Source organism: Salmo salar, chromosome 05 (assembly GCF_965601325.2).
Source record: "Salmo salar chromosome 05, fSalSal1, whole genome shotgun sequence".
NCBI classification, from domain to species: Eukaryota; Metazoa; Chordata; class Actinopteri; order Salmoniformes; family Salmonidae; genus Salmo; species Salmo salar.
In genome coordinates, this window is record NC_138295.1 from 63,213,620 (window position 1) to 63,235,247 (window position 21,628).

General features: G+C 41.5%; 1 protein-coding gene and 1 pseudogene across 2 annotated transcripts; both read right to left on the reverse strand.

The window, feature by feature from the left end:
- Positions 1 to 10: 10 nt before the first annotated feature.
- LOC106605444 (ras-related and estrogen-regulated growth inhibitor-like protein) lies at positions 11 to 10,550 on the reverse strand (annotated as a pseudogene).
- Positions 10,551 to 11,532: 982 nt separating this feature from the next.
- LOC106605442 (uncharacterized) lies at positions 11,533 to 21,406 on the reverse strand. 2 transcript variants are annotated; one of them, XM_014201106.2, is made up of 15 exons: positions 21,160 to 21,406; positions 20,888 to 21,077; positions 19,667 to 19,782; positions 19,399 to 19,534; positions 18,892 to 19,012; positions 18,531 to 18,647; positions 16,261 to 16,375; positions 15,972 to 16,118; positions 15,007 to 15,118; positions 13,136 to 14,715; positions 12,800 to 12,999; positions 12,565 to 12,667; positions 12,356 to 12,424; positions 12,051 to 12,185; positions 11,533 to 11,906 (listed from the first exon to the last, which is right to left on the reverse strand). In XM_014201106.2, the coding sequence occupies exons 2-15, from the start codon at positions 21,075 to 21,077 to the stop codon at positions 11,628 to 11,630; spliced, it is 3,420 nt and encodes a 1,139-aa protein (XP_014056581.1). In that variant the 5' UTR covers positions 21,160 to 21,406; the 3' UTR covers positions 11,533 to 11,627. The 2 variants fall into 2 exon arrangements, with proteins under 2 accessions (XP_014056581.1, XP_014056582.1); XM_014201107.3 differs by having other exon boundaries at positions 21,223 to 21,389.
- Between the last annotated feature and the right edge of the window lie 222 nt (positions 21,407 to 21,628).

Consider the following 21,628-nt stretch of genomic DNA (forward strand, 5'->3'; position numbering starts at 1 on the left):
TTTCCCAGATTAACCCATTCCGGTTTCATGCATTGCATAAAGGTGAACATTACAACATATAACTTTTCCACAAGATTTATTACACAAAAATTAAATAGTTTTATCCACATTAATATATTCATTTATTTATTTACAATTCTCAAACAAACGTGTGCACAGGACATATAAGCATCAAGTCTGCTAGAACTTGTAGCATAGTTATATTACAAAGTTTAAAGTTGTCCGTTTTCAGATAAAGTATAATACTGAAATGTAATTGTTTGCTGTTTTGCATTGCAGATTATACACACATCAAGCCTTCAACATTTTACAAACTGAATGTACATTGTCACTGAAAAGAAATTCCCTAACAATTGGCAATGGGTAGGACTTCCATCAGATCAACAGTATTGTCAGACATCAGCTACTCCAGATTCCTGTTCATGCTTCACATTGAATACATATTGAGTGAAGGATGGCAGTGCACATGATTTCTCATACAGTTTATCTACAGTACTGTAAACCTACTTTTCAACTTCAAAAAGTAGAAGAAATTATTGAATGACTGCTTCCATCTGCAATTCAATCTTTCGTGTAACTCTACAAGATAACCAATTTCTCCTTTCTGAAAACCGTCCCAATTAAGTTCCCTCTCAAAACCTGTTGAAGTTGTTAGAACGCACCTGCTGTTGCACTACAACCTGCCATAGACAATTTTTCTCAATTACCAACGGTGTAGATACCTACATGTTCTGACTATCCAAATCCCATTGCGCATAATGTAGCCTATCCTGTGGTAGATTACTCTGCAGGTTTCTTCCCGAATACAGCTGACATGCTTCTCACTATACTTGTAATACCCGCAGCACCTTTCCGCAGAGCTCTTGACTCTTCGATAAGATCTATCAGTCCATGGAACACCAGCAAAACACCGTGGTATGTTTCATCTGCGGATATCTCGAAAAATACGCAGTCTTCCGAGAGAGCAAGGAGTCGGCCCTCCTCACTTGAGACTGTCCGTCGGTGCTGCAAATCTCGTTTGTTTCCAACAATAATGATAGGCGCTTTTGCAGACATCTTCCTACTGGCGTGGCGGATGCGCTGCACTTGTTGGCGCACTACCTCAAAACTGGAGCGGTCGCATATGCTGTATACAAGTATCACGTCGTCTGCCCATTAAAGCTGTTTCTCACTTATCGACTGTCCTAAAAACACAAAAACTTGAGGTATGAGTGTCTTGTTTCGCACACTTTGTACAAAATAATAAAATGCAGTACTACAGGATATATCTTAATGTAGCTCTTTATTAGCTAGCTACAACTGGCATGTTCACTTATCTCCAATAATGATCAACTGACCATGACCTAACCATCTGGGTGGTCTTAACCAATCATAGCACAGTATGATACGGTGGTAAAATGCATCCAATTATAATTCAGTATGTTTACACATATGAATATTACATCCCCCTTCTTTTAAAACAAAAGAAAAATGTTTTACATATTGTTAAAGTTGCGTCAGTTCGTTTCTGGTATCAGAACAAAATAGTCAGCACATAGTAACTTCTGATTTATCTGTACTTTAATTAATGCAAACGTGTGTGGTAAATGTGTGGTTCGTATATATACGGTCTCTCTGTGACACCTCGCAGGGCAGACAGAGAAGAGAGCGACACATCCTATTGTTCTCTCTTATATACTGTGATAGTTCCCGCTCAATGCTGGCCTGTCAGAGGGAGGAGGAGTGTGGTTTAAACTTGCTCCTCCTATCGTCGGCGTGCAGGCTGGTCCCAGCCTCATGACGCACTTCCTGTCGCCGGTTGTAGTTCTTCTTCAGCAGTTGACTTATCCGTAGTTCATATACTTAATATTGTAGCATAGCTTCCCCGGTAATATTATATAAGTTATGCAAACAAATAGCCAGTTCAACCCTAACAATCCCCCTTTTCACACCCCTTGGGGTGTGAACATACTCCAATAAGAAATTTCAGGGAAATTTAAGAGTCCCCCTTTTGACACCCCCTAGGGTGTCACTCAACACAATTTGTATATCTCCATTTTAATGATTAGATGATTAGTAAAAAACCCTCACATCCTTCCGGCTACACCTCACTTGTACTAGGTTGACTACCAGTCACCCAGGAACTTCAAACCCTCACATCAGGAAAGACAAATAGTACACAGGATATATTCATAACATATTATTCAACACGTATAAAAAGAAAACTTTCTTGCAACAGTGGCTACACCTAACATGTGTGGGACAGACACTTTGTCCCAGAACGTAAAACCTTCTCATCCACCTGCCACTACATTCAATACATATGAATTTATTGTGCATACGCCTTATTCAAACACTTCCTCAACAGCAAAACAAGGATCGTCCTCTGACAGATCCATCTCTTGCCCAGAGCTGGATTTAGTGTTCTCCGGGGTCAATTCCATCAAAGGCATCATTCCGGTTGCTCTGACAACTTCTGTAAGAGACTTTCTTATGCAAGGGATTATACAGGCAGTACAACATATCAATAATAGGAACACCAGTACTAGGGTCAGAATTCCAGTAACCATCATAGATGTGTACTTGCCAAAAAAGATATTCATCCAATTTCCCTCGCCTACCCCTGCTACACCCTTCATCTCAGCAGATAGCTTGTCCAGTCCCAGTAGGACTTAAAATCATATCATTTCCATTACAATCCATCCGTTTTGCTAGATATTTCCCATACATTATAACACATCTATTTTTATTGGATTCAGAAATTTCACACAAATTCAAACTAATTCATGAATCCCAATAGTTGGTCTCATCTAACATGTGCTCCTCATATTTGAATGAATCCTCCACCTGGCTCGGCGGTAGGTACTTGTCGTCCCATTGGTCTGAACTTTGACTCGGTCCGTAGCTCACCATCTGTTCCGTTATCCATCTCTCTAGAGTTCTGGTGATTAAACCTCTCGCACACGGGACCAAGCAACAACCACACAACCCAAACACACTCATACAAGTGAAAGCAGCCCATAATACAGTTCCTACAACATTTTTCCATTTCCCAAACATGAGCTGTGTTATCAGAAATGTACGTACAGTAATTAACCTAATCATTCTACTTACACCCGTAACCTATCGAGAGTCAGTCTATTTTACCAGGTCATGAGGGAGGTGGCGGATAATTGGTCAGAGAACCTCTTTACTGCATCCCCGGTTTCATTCATGAATCTCTGTTGATTATAAAAGATGTCATTAATTCAATCCATATTTTTATTTATTGTCAACTACCAAAATAATGTAGTGTTGAAGCCTTCACATATTTGATTCATAACTTTGTATTCATCTGGAACCTCCCTGAGGATGCCAATAGCATCCATCTATTCAAAGCTATTTCCATCCTGGTCAAAACTCTTCCTGTGCCTTCTTTAGCCTCCTATAACTGGTCTCTGATAACTAATTCAAACTGGTTGGACCAATAGCCCCAGGGCGCAAGTTCCTAACCACCCTTTGTGGTCATTTCTGTCGTATGCGTCCTTTGCTGGTACTAGCCCACCCTTCATCAGTTATAGGTGCTATGGGGTTAAACATTTTCTCCTGTGCTTTCAAACCTAAGTCAGTCACATTAACGATTACCTTTCCAGCCATTAAAATCATCTTAGTTCTCGGTGCCATTCTTGTATCTATCACACTGGTGCTCATCAGGAGTTAAGGTGAACCTAGTTGGTTTGGCTAAGTACTTCAATCTGGCCAACCCCAATTCCTGTACAGCTGTCTGCTTCCCCAGGAAATTGTTTAATGTTTACCTAAAATTCTACATCTTGATCTTCTTTGATTCCTTATTCTGTATGTCACTCATCAGTGTATTATATAGTTTATCTTCTACTTCTTCTCAATGACAACGGTATCCTATGATTAGTACAGGAAGGTGGTGGATCTGAATGTATCAGAAAGGTTACCAAAACTATGATGCAGCTCAGAGTCTCTACTCTTCCCAAAAACCGCCAACCCTCTCCTGCCCTTAGTCTCTCTGCTAGGTACCACCCCATACTCACACCTCTAGGAGCACACACAGTGATGAACGGTCGGGATAGGAAATCTTCGTTAAGGAGGTATCCCCCGGACCTTGTTGGTACTCGGTTCTTCTCCTAACTCTGTGTGTGATCAGCAGTGCTCATATGTGTACATACCTTCTTGCAGTGGATAACGTGGACCCAAGTGACTCTCTCAGCTTTTCTAATGGCAAAGGCAATGGTTTAACAGCACCTGGTATGGGCCTTCCCAACGGGACTGCTTCCAGTTTTTTCTCCTCAGGGACTGGATCCACACCCAGTCTCCTGATTGGATTGAGTGAATCACCTTCTCCTGTAATTCACCTGTTGGACACAAAATCTTGGACATACGGGTTTGGTTAACAAACAGTCTTCTCATGTGCTCTGCTAGTATTTCTTCAACTTCTATGTCTACGTGTTCTGGTCTCTCTAACTCTGGCATTCTATAGGCTCTACCTGATTAGCTAAAATGTCATCCATCATTTAAAGAGATGGATCCCCTTAACCCAGCTCTAGGGATGGTATCTTGTCCTAATATTCTAGCTACCATAATCATGTCCACCAAGTAAATTGGGAACGCTTCTACCCATTTGCTATACTTATCTGTTATTGTTAAACACCCCTTCTTCCCCTTAATTCGGAATAGTTCAATAAGTCAATTTCCAAATGTTGGAATGGAAATTCTACAACAAAAAATTTGTTTAAGTAATTATCCTAACCTGTTCTATCGCCTGCTCTACCATACTCCCCCTATTTATACACGGCTCAAGCCATGTATCAATTTTGCTGCATATCTAGACAGTGTCTTTGGTAAGGTTAGTAAATTATCCTTATGTCAGCCCTTCTCTTGTAGGATTGCCCCCTTTCATTTTCCACATGTCCAATTCTCCCTGGGGCATTCATCCTTAGGTACCCTGTAACAGTTCTCTATCAAGTGTCTTATCTTCTTTAAGACTTAACAACTACTTTCAAAAAAATGATCATATCTTTTCCTAGCGAATTTTGCCAAACATACCTTAAAATCAAAACTAAAATACATGCTTATGGAGCCGATAGTCTCTCCATTAATTAATATCCTAACTAAACGAACCTAACTAAATTATCCTTCTATCTTCTATTCTTATGTCTTTTCTGTCTCTCCCAGTGTTATTTCTGTCCTCACCTGTTTATAATTTAACTATGCTGGTCGTCACTCACTAACCGTTATCTAATTCTTCTGTGTCACTTTTATCTTCTCTTCCTTGCTTATGCTCTCCTCCTTCTACTTCCAACCCATCAAGGTCTCAGCAGTGCAGGGGAGTACTAAATGTCTCATTGTCTTATTACATAGCTACTTAAATTTATCTCGATACCCTCAATGATCCTGGATCACCTACAGATGACATATATTCCTGTCTTGTTGACAAAAGTCTACTCTTATTAAACTTATTCAACAACAAAATATAATATTACTATTACATTAATTCCACAGTCTTGTTGTGTTAAATATCTTCCACTGAATACAACCACAGCTGACTTCCTAAGGGAAAATAAACTTGTCTAGATAATGTAAAAAGTACCCCTAATTATCAAACGATATTCACATAACATAATCAGATCAAAATGACTAATCTGAACTACTCCACAAAGAAAAATTATTTTACCCTATCGTCATTTTGTCTTCTCATTGGTTCAAATTATCAATTGTGTCTAAGAACTTTAACTCCATCATATTTATCAGTTCTCCAAATTTCCTTAAAGTCAGTATCACAAATGACCTTAAATTCACCATCCAAATGGCTTTTCATTGCGGCTGATCAGACCACAAAAGGAAAAGTCACCAGAGGGGTCAAAAGTCATACCCCCTTTTCAGAACCGTGTTTCTTACTACATTAGACAAATGAAGGCTAAGAACTTTATCCACATTTTGTATCCCCGATTCCCAGAACATTCCCTATCAAAAGAATTTCACGTGCTTAATTAAAACTCAGAAAACAAAACTTCAAAAATGCCATGTGTGTATACCCCTTTAAGATATCCTGTCCCTAGTAATTTTTCCCAAAGCGCTCCTTTTTCCATAAAATAACCACTTGGTCAGCATTTCCTCATACTACACCGATTCAAAAGCCCAAAAGTTGACTATAAACAAAACGTAATAATACTTATAATTTCATTGTATTCCCCCCAATCATTAGTTATAAACTTCCTCAATGGTTTTGTGTACTTTAATTGAACATACACTACCCTTGGATAAAATATTTTAATTCCAATCTATGAAACCCCATATTTTAACGTACTATTTGACTAATTTGACCCAAGATTGCTTAAAACGTTAAAACCCCTTCAGTTTATCTCCAAACCGGCCCATTCTGTTTGCTAGGAATACCCTGCCATTATGTGGGCATGTGGTGACATGTGTAAACTCCCATGCTTTTGTGAAGGATTCAAACTCATTTGATTTGTAACAGGGCCCATTGTCAGATATTAAAGTCTCTACAATGCCATGCCTGGCAAAGGCTGCTTTCAGCTTGTGTATCACAGCTGCAGATGTGGTGCTGTGAAGCTTGTCGAGTTCAAAGTATCTGCTGTAGTAGTCCACTGTTACGATGTAGTCCTCGTTGTTCCAGGTGAACAGATGGTTGCCACGACCTGCCAGGGTCGGTCTGGGATACAGTGAGGTAACATTGGCTCTTTGGTGTTTGAGGGGCGTCGTTCAAGACAGATGGCGCATTTACCAACAATGTCCTCTATTTGTCTGCACATTCCGGGCCAAAACAAAATGTCCCGTGCTCTCTGTTTGCACTTTTCCATGCCCATGTGTCCAGCATGGATCTTTGTCAAAATCTCTTCTCTGAGACTGGTAGGAATAATGATTTTCTCTGCTTTGAAAATGATTCCGTTGATTTGTGATAGTTCATCACGATGGTTCCAGAATTGTGAGACGCTCTGAGGGCATTTTCTCCTCTCCTCAGGCCATCCATCCTGTATGACTTTCCTCAGCTGTGTGAGTTGTGAGTCCTTTTCTGTTTCTGCTTGGATCTCCTTCAGTTTTGTGTAACCAACTGGTAAGTTGCTGTACACAGTGTGTACTTGCATGTCCATGCCTTCACTGAGGCTGCTGTCCTTGTAGGTAAGAAACTTCCTGGAGAGTGTGTCTGCGACAGGGATGTCTTTGCCTGGACGGTGAGTGATTGTGAAGTCGTATTTTTGTAGTTGAAGGATCATTCTCTGTAGCCTTGGCGGGGCTGCGGCTAGTGGTTTCCTCATGATTGACTCAAGGGGCTTGTGGTCGGATTCCACAATGACTTGTCATCCATATACGTACTGATGGAAACGTTTACATCCGAACAGAATGGCGTAGAGCTCCTTTTCGATTTGAGCGTAGTTGATTTCACAGTCCGTGAGAGATTTGGAAGCGTAGCCGATGGGCTTTCCTTCTTGCAGTAGCACAGCACCTAGTCCATACTTCGACGCGTCCACTTGGAGTCTGAGCTCTTTGTTGGGGTCGTAGTAGGCAAGGATTGGTCCTGGTTCTCTCGTGATCAAGTCTTTCACACTCTGGAAAGCAATGTCGTGTTGCTTGTCCCAGAGAAACTCACTGGACTGCTTTAGCAGTTGACGCAGGGGTGCATTAGCATTGGAGAGGCTGGGTGCGAACTTGGCTAAGAAGTTGACCATGCCAAGCACTGTTTCCAGCTCTGCACGGTTCTTTGGTGGCTCCATTTCTTTTATGGCTGAGATCTTCTGTGGATCTGGCTTGATTCCATTCGCTGTGAGAAGATGTCCGAAGTAGCTGACCTCTGTAGCGCCGACTGTGCTCTTCTTGGGGTTAAGCCGGACTCCTCTCTCGCGGGACCTTTGCAGCATCGCGCTGAGGTTTCGGTCATGCTCCTCTTTGGTTCGACCATAAACAAGGATGTCGTCCACAATTGCCACAACTCCGTCGAGGCCTTCGTACACTTCGTCGATCTTTCACTAAAACTCGTCTTGGGCTGAGATAATCCCAAAAGGCAGGCGACGGAACCTGTAGCATCAAAACGGTGTGTTGAATGTTGTGAGCTTAGATGACTATTCTGTGAGCTTGATAGCCCAGTAGCCTGATCTAGCATCCATGACACTGAAGTAGTGTGCTCCCGCTAGCTTGTGCGTGATGCCATCTAGCGTCGGTAAAGGGTAATGGGGGCGTTTGATAGCCTTGTTCAAGTCTCTTGGGTCGAGACATATTCGGAGCTTGCCTGTGCGTGGTTTCTCCACCACCACTAACACGTTTACCCAGTCAGTCGGTTCTGTAACCTTGGTGACTATGTCAGATTACTCCATGCTCTCCAACTCTTTCTTCAGACGGGCATGGAGAGCAAGGGGGACCTTTCTCGGTGGGTAGACCACAGGGGTTGCGTCTGGGTCAAGGTCAATGGTACATTCTCCTGGGAATAATCCTATTCCTGTAAAGACATCAGCAAACTCCTCCAGTACATTTTCTGTCTCTACTGGTGCTGTTACTGATAAAACTAGCTTGATGAGGTTCATGTCTAAACATGCTTTAAGACCAGGTGCTCTAGTGTCAACAACGTAAAAGTCCAAAATCATGTCACTTTCCTTGTATTTGCATTTGAAAGTGCATGTGCCTTTTACTGGGAGCTGTTCACCACCATAACCAGTCAGTCTGGGCATGGTGGGCTGTAGCTCGCACTCAGATGTCAAGCTGTGGTACTTATTCAGAGGAATGTTTACTTGTGCACCAGTGTCTAGTTTGAACTTTAGCTCTGTGCCTTGTGTTCCTATCTCAATGTCAGCAAAGGCTTGCTCTGTCTCTGATATTTGACTTTTCTGTGTCACTGAATCAATAAACAGTTCATCAGCGTTTGACTCTTTGATTGACATTTCATCTTCACTCACTGCGTTTACTGTTTTTCCATGGTAAGCTCTGCACACTTCTGCAAAGTGATTCCATTTACCACATTTAGTACGCTGTTTGCCTTTACCTGGGCAATTTCCTTGCTCGCCATGCACTTTGTATCCACATGTTTTGGGGCGTTTTGAGTCTGTGTCGCCCTGTTTTGGAGTTATGTCTCTCTCCGTTCTAAACAGAGCCTGTGCTAGCTCGTGAGATCTGGCTATGTCGATAGCTTTGTCCAGCGTTAGCTCAGACCCAACATTCAAAATGTCTCTCTCACTCGCGGTGAGTGTAGTCCAAATACAATACGGTCCCTAACCATCTCATCCTTGTTTGCATAATCACAGTCTTTCACAAGCAGACGCAGCTCAGTCACAAACTGTTCAAAAGACTCTCTAGCTCCCTGTACTTTCTCATGGAATTTGTACCTAGCAAAAATCGTATTGGTCTTCGGCACAACATATGCTTCAAAACGATCGTAGTATGTTTTCAGTACCTTTGATTCAGCCTCGGTAAGTGTCCATGTGTTGTAAATATCTCTCCTTTTTCACCGATCCAGAGGAGCAGGTAGCTGCACTTTTCCTCTTCTCTTTCCTTCAGAGGACCCTTGAACATTAGATCCACATGCTGTTTGTACTTATACCATGCATCAAGTAAGTTTGTAGACTCCCAGTCCATTCGAGGTGAAGGAACTCCAGAAAAATCCATCTTTTAAGACCTTTTACTCTGACACCATGTCTTGTTTTGCACGCTTTGTACAAAATAATAAAATGCAGCACTACAGGATATTTCTTAACTTAGCTCTTTATTAGCTAGCTACAACTGGCATGTTCACTTATCTCCAACCATGATCAACTGACCATGACCTAACCATCTGGGTGGTCTTAACCAATCATAGCACAGCATGATACGGCGGTAAAATGCATCCAATTATAATTCAGTATATTTACACATATGAATATTACAATGAGTTGTCACTATGGTTTGATGACAAATTGGCAAATGCGTAATGATGAATGGCGACATTTGGGTAGTCCAAGAGTGTTTACCTGTGGGTAGAGCGAGTCCCATATGTTGAAGGATATTTCCCTCCCGTCAATTGTGTCAATATGACTGTAAATTGATTCTGACGGAGAAACATATTAATTAAATCAAAACACATAATGTATTAAATGGTCGGCATTACGCACAATATGTATGCACTCATTGGGCAAGCTTACCTATTTCACCGTACTCGCCTATAAATCTTCTGGTAATAAATCGGACGGTGAGCGCAGGAAAAGACAAAAAGTTGTGTACAGTTTAATCAACATGCATTTTAATGGCTTGTACAAACTTTGAGTGTACATCGTCACTGAAAATAAATTCCCTAACAATATGCAATTCTTAGACCTTACGTCAGATCAACAGTATTGTCAGATGGCAGATACTTGAATGCCTTTTGAGTGAAGGATGGCAGAGCACATAACTCGTTAACTGTTGAAAACACCTCTCTGGGAACATTGCAAGGTGCATATTAAACACAAAGACAAGTTCACATTCTTACCTGATTTCCCTACATTTTCAGCACCAAGTAATAAGATATTAGCTTCCACTTTTTGCTGAGTTTCAACTGTCTTGCTGCAGTGGTGTGAGCTGGGTTTGACCTGGACAACCATTTGGACTGGATTATGCTTCAAAATGCTCTTTTCATTACCCTATTTTTATATAGGGTACTGTGCAGTGACTAGAAATATATAGTTTGCAAGAGCTGGAGGATAGTTGGAGCCATTTATAAACCAATGAGAAGATAGCCTGTTTAGTTACAGTCTTCCCTGTGGCTCAGTTGGTAGAGCATGGTGTTTGCAACACCAGGGTTGTGGGTTCGATTCCCATGGGGGGGCCAGTACAAAAAAATGCATGAAATGAAATGTATGCATTCATTACTGTAAGTTCCACTGAATAAGAGCGTCTGCTAAAAGACTAAAATGTAGTTAAGTGTGCTGGGTCACAACTCTGATTCATTTGATAAGGCTGACTGTATTGCCTATGTGTGAGTTGATAATAGAGCTCATAGTTATGCGATCATGATTGCTAGTTTTGTGATAATTTAATTAACTGTTTCAGGTTGGTTAAAATCTTCAACATTTTTCATTACTTTGATCAATTGGTAAATCCCCTCTACACAAACTACTGAAAATATGAACATATCAGAGAAATGTGAATCACTAACCAAATCATTTTATAAACATTTTGATCATTTAAACTGCTTTAACTCTGGGAGGGCAAATGTGTGCATTGCACACACCATTGACAGTTAATATCACTGATTCCTCAGAGTGTGTACTAATTGATCAGTTAGGGGAAAATCAAAAACAACCAGGAATGCACCCCTCGAGGACAGTCAGAAGTTGTTCACCCCTGATCAGTGTGCTTTTACTCAGGCGCCATCTGGTGGCGTTGTATCAGCATCGCCAAGAACACTGGTTGAATCTTTGGCTGCCTTATGCTCATGCTGTGCACCTTTCATCTAGGCCAACTTTATTTAGTACGTTTGAAACACAGGCATACATGTAATATTTGATATACTAGTGTACAGTACAAAAGGCTACAGTATTGCATAGTTGTTACAGATGTGCAAAAACAAAGTCACACACACAATCCCTTTTGTATTTAATTTAATGAAACAAAGTACAATGTCAGTTGTATATAATTGACTAACAGCATTTCTGAGACTCCACTTCAATGGCCATTATTCAGTCTGCATCTTTTTTCATTTTTTTCAAATTAGTTTCATTTTCATCTGTTTCAACTCTGACCTGGGAGTGATGTTTCTTAGCTTTTGGTACTTTGGTCATATTCAGCAACTCCTGCATCCTCTTCAGAGACTCTGCAGCTGTTGGTTCCTCATGTTCCCCCGTTTCAGTCCAGCTGCTGTTAGGGTGGCTGAGGAGGGAGGGATGGAGACCTGTCCCAAACACTTCACCTAACTTCCTCTGAAAGCTGCCCCGTAGCTTGACAACCAACTCCTGGTCCTTTGAGATTATAAAAAATGCACATTCAATGTAATTTGTCTGGTATTTTTGTCTGTAAATTCTCAGGTAATTTGGTAAGTTTAGAAAATGCTTTCAGTAATGACATTTTTACTATATAAATTACATTTTAAAAGATGTGACAACCTTTGAGTTCATCAACATGGTGTCGAATAGGACCCAGACGTCAGAGACAAATTCGGAGGGGGTACGGTAAGGGGGTGATCGATGTTGTAGCAGCCTTCCATGTATGGAGTCAAGACATATTGAATCTGAGGGGGGCTGAAGAGACAAAAGTATGAGAGCTCTTATTAGAAATGTGCTAAATAATAGCAACAGATAAGATTATTTACAAATATCACTAATGCCATTGAGTTACAATATGCCATTTTGGTCAGGACAGAGTAATCATAAAAAAATAACATGGTTTTAATATATATTTTCATACACACCTCAGCCATGCTGCAAAGGATGTTTCTGTCATTCTCACACCTTAGAAAGAGTAGGAGATGCTCACATTTCTGTTAGCAAAGAAAGTAACAAGATCTGGTTAATGCCAGCATTGAATCTAAGAAGTTACAGGTCCAAAAGTTCAATTTAAAAATGCTATCCAACTCAGCAGGAGGATCCAAATTCAAATCCACAACGGGGTGAATCTTACCCTCTGGTCTGCTAGGCTGAGGCACATAGTCCTGTGCCTGTCATCACTGTAGGGGTCTGTGGTGTCGGCCAGGTCCTGACAAAGTGAACACTTCCATTCCTCCCTACCAGAGAGGGAAACAGACAGCACACAGCTTTAACACAAGGAACTCAGACTAGAGTATTCCCTCCATATCAACTCCACCAAACTGGAACTTTACACAGAAACTACTACTGTAAATCTTTAGGGAGATTACCAGAAGGAAGGACCAATGGGTGGGATATGACAATCTTGGTGGTAGCCCCTGCCACACTCCACACAGAATAGCGAACCGCCAACAGTGTGGCAGGCCGCACAGGTCACATACTGGAGCAGTGGGGGACTCTCTGGGGAAGACAGGGCCTTGGTCCAGAGGAGGCTGTCTGACTCTGGTGGTGTGATGTCATTGCCATGGGACTGCAACAACAGCGGAGGGGATAGATCATCATCACTATCTTACTAAGCTAAAAAGGACAATGTGAAGTGCTTTATCACTAACCTTAACCCAGACTTTAAATCAAGAACAAAACATGTAGTGTAGCAACATGCTTACCTGTTGGTCTTCTGCAATCTCTTGCAGAATAATCTCATCTTTGCTGGCCCCTTGGACAAGCAGGAACTGAGGAAGAGCGCATCCAGGAGTGGGGGTGGAGATGGGTAGCCGAAACATCAAGACCCTGGGTTGCCAGTACCTTGAGTTGTTAACATTGTTGCCATTGGTCAAGCTCGGTGGCTCGGTGGTATTGGGTTGCCTGGTTGGCATTTCAGTGGCCACCACCGAACCTGTCGTGGTGGGGTTTGGAGAGGGGCCCTCCACCGAACCTGTCCTGGTGGGGTTTAGAGAGGGGCCCTCCACCGAACCTGTCCTGGTGGGGCTTGGAGAGGGGCCCTCCAGTAGCACTCTAATGCGTGTTGGCAGCTCAGTTCTCCAGTTATTCACATGCCGATGAAGTGACCCGATAGCCTTAGCGTCCTCATGTTGTTGGTCATAAGCTATCTTTTTATTGTTGTGGGGGGCAGTATGGGTCCTACCCACAGAATAGGGTTTACTGTTAGGGTCCATGGCAGTTTCTTCTTTGGGGTGGTGGGTGTGGGTTAAGACACTGTGAGAGAGATGATTAGAGGTCCTCTCAGTAGACAAAGTCCCTGTGAACGGCAGATCTAAAGAAGTACTGTCCGAGCAGGCAGCTGCCTTTCCATCACCCCAGGCTGACAGGACCTCCAACTCCATAGCACTGTCTGCCTCTGTGTCAGTCTCCAATTCAGTGACAGTAGAGGTAGGCTCATTCTCCCTGGCCTGAGAGTTTGGGTTAGGGTCTGCCAGACCAGTAGGAGGTAGGCTTCTATCACAGGGTGAGTCTGCTAGGGCTTTAACCGGGAGGACAGGGATGGGGTTTACAGAGGGAGGCTGATGGAGGATCCACAGTAGCTGCGATTCTGGAAAGTTCCTATTCTGATGCTGAGCTACGGCTGCAGGAGAGGAGGAGCCAGAAGGTGGGAGGCAGATCTCTACAGGTGAGTATGAGTGGAACGTCCAGGACTTTCCATCCTTACCTCTCCGAGATCGTCCAGGTCCAGGTGGAGGAGTTGCCTTGAACATACCATAAAGTCTAGGTGTGGCTTCGAACAGTGGTTGGAGAGATGGGGAGGTTGGAGGCTGAACAGGGGATAGCTGGACATGGTTTGTGGGGACCAACGCTGATTGAACATGAAGTGCAGGGACAAGTGATGGCTGGGCAGGGTTTGATGGAAGACAGAATGGTGGATTATGTATATTCAGGGAGGGGTGAGATGGTGCTAGTGTAGATGGGCAGGGCTGGGGTGTCACAGGATGGCTCAATGGAAGGTTTGAAGGGGTGTGGACAGGCAGGGAGCGATAAGGAGGAGGCTCACGGGAGGTGGAGGGCTGGGAAGTTGAGGGCTGACTGAGGGGGTTGGATGGGGCAGTGTAAGAGGGGCGTGGGGGCTGGAAGACATGGTTATGTGGAGGGGGAACAGAATGGATGGGCATGTTAGGAGCACTGGAAGAAGTCTGGCCAGAGGGAGCATTGGGTCTTTCTTGGTTTTCCAGGGGGTTGTTGTCTTGACTAACATGTGATTGGGCAAAGGGAACAATATCACCCAAAAGTTTACCTGGAAAAAAGGAAGAAAAATAATACTATTGTAGGAGCGATGATATAAATGCGATGGTCAAGACCAAACAGTCTCAAGCTTGCGTCCTGGGGTCCCATTCCCAATGAAAAAAATCCTTGGGTCGATTTTGGCATGTTATTTTAACAACACTAAAATGGGCAATACTGGACTACCACATCGTTATGTGGTAATCAATGCTAAAACAATTTTTTCCTGATTTAATCTAAGGATTTTGTTAAGATCCAAGCCAGCAAAGCCTACATGAATATGAGATTGAGTATCTTGACTTACCAAAGGAAGCTATTTGTTTCTTGAAGTCATCAGTAATCACCAGCTGCAACTTAAGCATGGTCCCCGGGGGCTCAGTACTCTGAGTCAAGAGATGCTGTAACTGGGATCCAATCTGTGGAGTGAGAAGAGCATGTGTCCATAGGGTTGTTGTGCATGTGTGTTGATGTGGTAATGTTTGTGACGCAGAATTGGGGGCAATTTGGAATTTCTGAATTTTATTCAATTTCGAACAATACAATTGAATTTGCCACATCCCACAGAAAGCAACATTTGAATTTGAATTGAAGGAAGTAACATTTAATTCAAACCAATTGAACTAAGACATAAAACATGAAAGTATCATTCATTTGACAAATATTTTATCAAAAAGTATATGACTCTTATGTATGCAAAGAATACACACATACCATTTCAAATATTAGTTTGATTATAACTCAAATATGTCATTTTCTTTGTCATGTAGATTATTCCCTTCCATACTACAGTGTTTGACCTAATGCATTCTGGGAAATGTATTCTGATATTTAAAAACATTAAGGGAATGATGAATTATTATAGAAAACCCACAACATGATCTTAGAATATTTCCAGACCACAGTAATACTTTTAAATGGTTTTAGGAGAATGAGTTTTAAAAATGAAAATGTTCAACCTTATGCTACATGGTATTGGTAACCATACATTATCTCAAAATAAACATTTCTATGGTGATTTGTTGAAAAAATAAGCCATTTGAATTCTACTTCCTTTCATTCAAATTCAATTCAAATTCTGCTTCCTGTGTGGTGTGGCCAATCCAAGTTCAATACAAATTCAAGAATTTCAATTAAAGAGAAATTCGCAACTCAATTCAGAATGAAGTGTCTTTGGGGTGAGATGGGGGATAAGGCACTCTCATATAAGCCAAAAGAAAAACAAAGAAATGTGTGAGCAGCTTTGTACACGCAGAACAAGTGGATTCCTACCTTCCCTTTGCAGGAGAGCAGGGCAAAGTTGTCCTCCACATTCAGGGCTTTCTCAGCAAAGTCAGCAACATACTCCTGCCTCTGCCCCAGTCTGTTTAGTGCACTCCGTCTCGTCTCGATCCCTGCCACCTCGGCATTACACATTGTCTGGGTGGACACAAGCAAGCATTTTATCAACTCAAGAGTAAAATCACATACACGCACGAATACACGCACGCACGCATGCGCACACACACACACACCTTCTTTAGCTTTCATGCATTGTGTTAGTCTTGTATAGCTGAAATACCTCTATGTTGCTGTAGAGCGACATGGCTCTCGATTTCAAGAGTTGAACAGTGGCAAGAAGCATTCTCTTCAGGCTCTCCCTCAGCTTTGACTTGAGTTGTGTTATGTCTAGCAATCTGCGAGTGGGAGAGAACATGTGGGTCTTTCCATGAAATTAATGGCTTTTGCGTCCCTTTGATATATATACAGTACCAGTCAAAAGTTTGGACACAGATACTCATTCAAAGGTTTCTTTATTTGTACTATTTTATACATTGTAGAATAATAGTGAAGACATCATGGAATCATGTAGTAACCAAAAAATTGTTAAACAAATCAAAATATATTTCAGATTCTTCAAAGTAGCCACCCTTTGCCTTGAGGACAGTGTCATGACGTGGCCCTTTCTGGGTGTAGATCGTGCCCCCACCCCACCCTCTCTCTCTCTCTCGCCTGAACCCAGGTTTTGTTATCTCAGGTCATAAATTCCTGGCAGAGACTCTCTCCCCCAGGTCATGTAGAAAGAGAGGGAGAGAGCACAGAGAGAGAACAAAGGACTTCACTTGGCCAAACTCCTAAATCCCCAAAATGGGAGAATTAAACAATATCTCTACTTTTGAGAATGTGGGAAGGGTCCGTGGACACTTAAGGGACAGTTATGACGAGCGTGTTTTATTTGGTGATCTTGTGAAGGACAGCAACTGTATCTCTTAAAGTGTACATTTCCCAGCTGTCAGGTTTACATCTAAATATTGTGAAACGTATGTGATTAAACATGAAACTATTTGTGAAAAGATTAAATGTAATGTTAACCTTCTAAATGAGCGTATTGATTTTCATATAGAGATTAACGAGTCAGTGGCCACGCCCACGTGAGCATAGACATTACGTCAGGGTCATGGACCGCCCTTTTATACTGAAATGCATAAAACCCACTCCTGATGAAATTCAAACCCCGGTGTAAGCCAAGGTTGCAAATGGTTGAATTTCTAAGACCAAAACATGCCGGGTGACGCTGGTGTGTGAAGTGGTTTAAACTACAACTCTACCAAAGGACAAGACTATACCACGTGGAGCATTGGCTACACGGCTGGAAATGGTTAAACTCTGAGACTATCGATCCCTACAGAATAAGAGCAAATCTTAGACTCGAATTACTAGTCTGCAGCTAGAAATTACGTAAACCTAGGACGAGAATACAGACACCCGCCGAAGCAGCTATTCTATAAGAACATTTCTGGATGGTACTCTGAAGTATCCATTCTAACCACCTACAACCACGAAAGACTGTGACTTCAATGAAAGTTAACCAGAGACTCTGATGAACCCTACAGGACGATCGAGGATTCCAACAGAGAAGACAACAACGACATACGGGCGTAAATATGAATTGCAATTTATTTTGGAATGAGCGGTCGTTAATGTAAAGTATTAGCAATTTCTATGAGTGTAGTAATCCTCTATGAGTTCCCTGCTCTTCAACTGCACAACCCTTTCTTTTGTCTACCAAGCCGTCATATCGGCTTTGCCCTCTAGGGGCTTTTTCTTTCTATCATTGTTAGCAACCCAATGTATAATATCTACTGTTTGTTTTCATGTATTTCTGTGACTTGATTAGTTAGTAAATAAATAATGAAGCCAATTTGTATATCGCTTATTCATAATTTAAGCTAGGGTTCGTGCAGATAACCAAGAATTTTACAATGTTCAGATGAGACTGATAGAAGGTAACAATTAATAATGATTAATAATTGACTGCTATTGATATAAAATATCTTCAAATCTTTAAGAGAGTGTATTTGGGAGATAATCGCTCTATATAAATTAATGCTTCCGTGGTGCCCCAGGTTATTAATCTTTTAATTGTTGCATGGTTTAATTCAATCACGTAATCAATTAAACGTTAGGTAATCGATTTGATAAAATAGCATGTCATATAATTTAATCATAGTAAAGACACGACAACAGCTTTGCGCACTCTTAGCATTCTCTGAACCAGCTTCAAGAGGTAGTCACCTGGAATGCATTTCAATTAAAAGGTGTGCCTTGTTAAAAAAGTTAATTTGTGGAATTTCTTTCCTTATTAGTGCGTTTGAGCCAATAGATTGTGTTGTGACAAGGTAGGCGTGGTATACAGAAGGTATTTTACCAAATAGGGCGATCAAGTCCAAATGATGTCAAGAACAGCTCAAATAAGAAAATAATTCAAGGCATACTTGAATTCAAGGCACACTTAACCAGCATGGCTACCAATATTGTAATTTCATTCCAGTGTAATTGACTAGTTATTACCTGCCATCCATGTCCAGGAGGCTCTGCTTCACTGCAACTCTCTGCTGTCTCACTCTCTGCACCAGGGACTGAAGCTGCTCTTTCTGGCTGACCATCGCCTCATGGAGGAACTGGAAACTGCATGGGAATGGAAGAGGAGACTCAGGAGAAGGGACTTCGGCCCTGTTGAAATGCTTAAAGAATCCATCTTGTCCTCCTCTCTTCCTTGAAGTAATCACGTGACTTATTTTTTACCTATCGAATTGTGTTTTAGTGATTACTTCAAGGTAGGTAAGGATGCTTCTTCTACAGTATTTGAACTAGGGCCAACCTCACATTCCATGATACTGTGACTGTATTTACAATATGCCAGGAAACTTACCTGTGGTTCCTGTGATCCATTAGTTGGCAGTCTCGACAGGTCAGCTGATCGCAGGTCAAACAGAAGAGCTTGATTGGCTCATGTTTGTGTGTGGAACAAAACACTGTGGGGGCGGAGACTCCTGCAGGGGAATACAATGATGATACATTCTAGTATATGAACATGCTATTTTAGTGTCCTGGTATTATCAACAAGTGTTTGATGGCTGTGTCTGGCTCAGTCTGACCTCTAAGTCAATGTTTGGGAGGCCCAGGTCTTTGTGTGTGTGTGTGTGTGTGTGTGTGTGTGTGCGTGTAGTGACCAGATAATAAAATATAACTTGAATATTACAAAGTGTTTGCATAAGATGGTATGATGGTTGTAAAATTCTTTGAGCAGATAAGATATGTCTGTGGATAATTTCATCAAATTCTACATGAGTAGAAGTCTCTGAAAAGAACAGCCATAGTGCTCAATAGCATGGTATTGAGGGTATATAATTCCGGATGATGATTTTCTAGGGCAGACCTGTTGGGGGTTGGAGCCGGATAGTGTGGTCCTTCGTCACCTTCACTCTCCTGTGTGCAGATACACACTCCGAACACAGCGCCTCTCCACACTCCACACACCAGCCACTTGCCACGAACCCCTCACAACAGGTACACTGCAGTCACAGACGTGATGATGGAATGCACTGAATTTGTAAAGGCATTCACTCACAGGCTATGGGAACAGGACTATCATTGACTGAGTTAATATTATTACGTTATTCATATTAACCCACAAAGTGTCTCACCTGGACATTACCAGTCCAGAGTTCGTTGGAAGAATTCTTAATTAAGAGATTATCTTTGACTTCCAGAATATTAAATGGCAGGTCACAGGACGGACATGCTGGAGAGATAGAGAGATCTGGAGAGAGAGAGAGAGAAATAGACTATTGTTGTAATGTTTCCCTTCTCAGTGTTTCCTGTCTAAAACACTGTGTGATTGTCTTGTGGGTTTCTCTGAATAGTCTTTGGCCTCTCCCCTAGATAATGATACGGTGACCTTGGAATTATAAGGTTCTATCTGCCAAAAGTCTAGTTATGAGATATTGAGCATTCTCATATGTGGATCTGGGTTGAGTAAAACGGTTCTATCTGGCACTGAATTATAAGATTCATTTAATTTCAAAAGAAAAGTAAAGCCATGTAATCGTTAAATAAAGAGTATCCCCTCCATCCTTCAAACCACATAAATATATTCATTCATGTTCACCATATATTTGTTAAAGCAATAGTTCACTAAAATGACAAATACACCATGGATAACTACTAGCAACCTGGCTAAAGCTTAGCTCTGGATGAGTTAACTGGTATATTGTTCTTGTTATCCATGCAATCTGGTAAGTTTGTATTTTCAGTGAAATACTCTTTCAATATCAATATAGAACAAGATTTTAAAAAAAAACATGCTCCAAGGTACCTGTATTTACTTATTTTTGCCATAAAGAGCAGAAGTTGTGGCCAGGCATTATTCTACAAAAGTGGTGAAACAAATCGAAATAATTGGAAAAGTGCGTCAGAACCCATGATATGAATAATCAAGGACATGGAACTATTGGTTTTATTAAAATGTATAGTTTTAAGATATGGAGAGTCCCAGATCTCATAACTGTTTTGTGATGTCTTCCCCTTTCATGACATCACTTTACAATATATTTTATTGGAAACCCGGCATTGTATAATTGAATTGCAAATATAACCTTATAAAACCAAGTTCAAAGCAAAGCTGTTTGTGCAAATAAAACTTCCTATTTTTTTCCGTCGTAAATGTACTTTTTCCAATAACCTGAGGTCTCGCATGTGAAGACCATCTAAAGAGCTGTGAAGGACACCAACTAAAGTCAAGAACAACTAACTAGCTATGTGAATAACTCATTTTTGACCAAAATGTCAGATAGAACAGTCCTTATTCCAAGGGCTCGATACAGTAAATTCACCAAACCCATGTGTTCAACAAAAGTGCTTCATACCTTTCTGCAACCCTGGATTGTCTGGGGGCAGGCATGCTTGACAAATAGAGTGCAAACAGGGAAGAAGTTGGGGATATCGCTCATGGTTTAAAGTTAACCCACAGAGGACACAATTTCCATAGGTTCCCGATTCTTTTACTACGTTCGGCCCAAACGGAGAGTCACCGCCGCTTTGCCCGCCATGGTTCATCTGTGTGGAAGAGTCATTCCGGGATAAATAGCTTTTAATGAGAGAAAAACGAGACTGTATGCATATTTAAGGCGAGACTTACCTCTATTGGTGATTGTTCGCACGCAAATGAGAATAAAAACCGTTAAACTGTTTTTGTATTTACCTTGCGCAGGTTCTAAACCAGGGCAGGCTACTCCGGATATTCTTTCAGACTAAAAAAACATTGTAACGGAAGAAGTTTGAGCATAGTTTGGTCAAAGATATTCCAGCTAGGCAGAAACTGCTTCTCCCGATCACGACGGTTGCATTAGGCAAGATCCATGGCGACGTTGGCTAGCATAACTCATGCGCAGAATCACGTAAACATTGGTATTGCGCCGAACTGCGCACGCACTGCTTCCATAGAAATTCGTTTTTGACGAAAATGTGACAGTTTGTCACTTTCACGAGGTTGGAGTTAGAAATTGTTCAACAACTTAAGTCATTGGCTCCAATTTAGGTGTGCCTTTAGAGAAAATGAACAACTAAGGAAGGATGTTTTACTCTCATTGGACTTGTTCGAAGTCGCA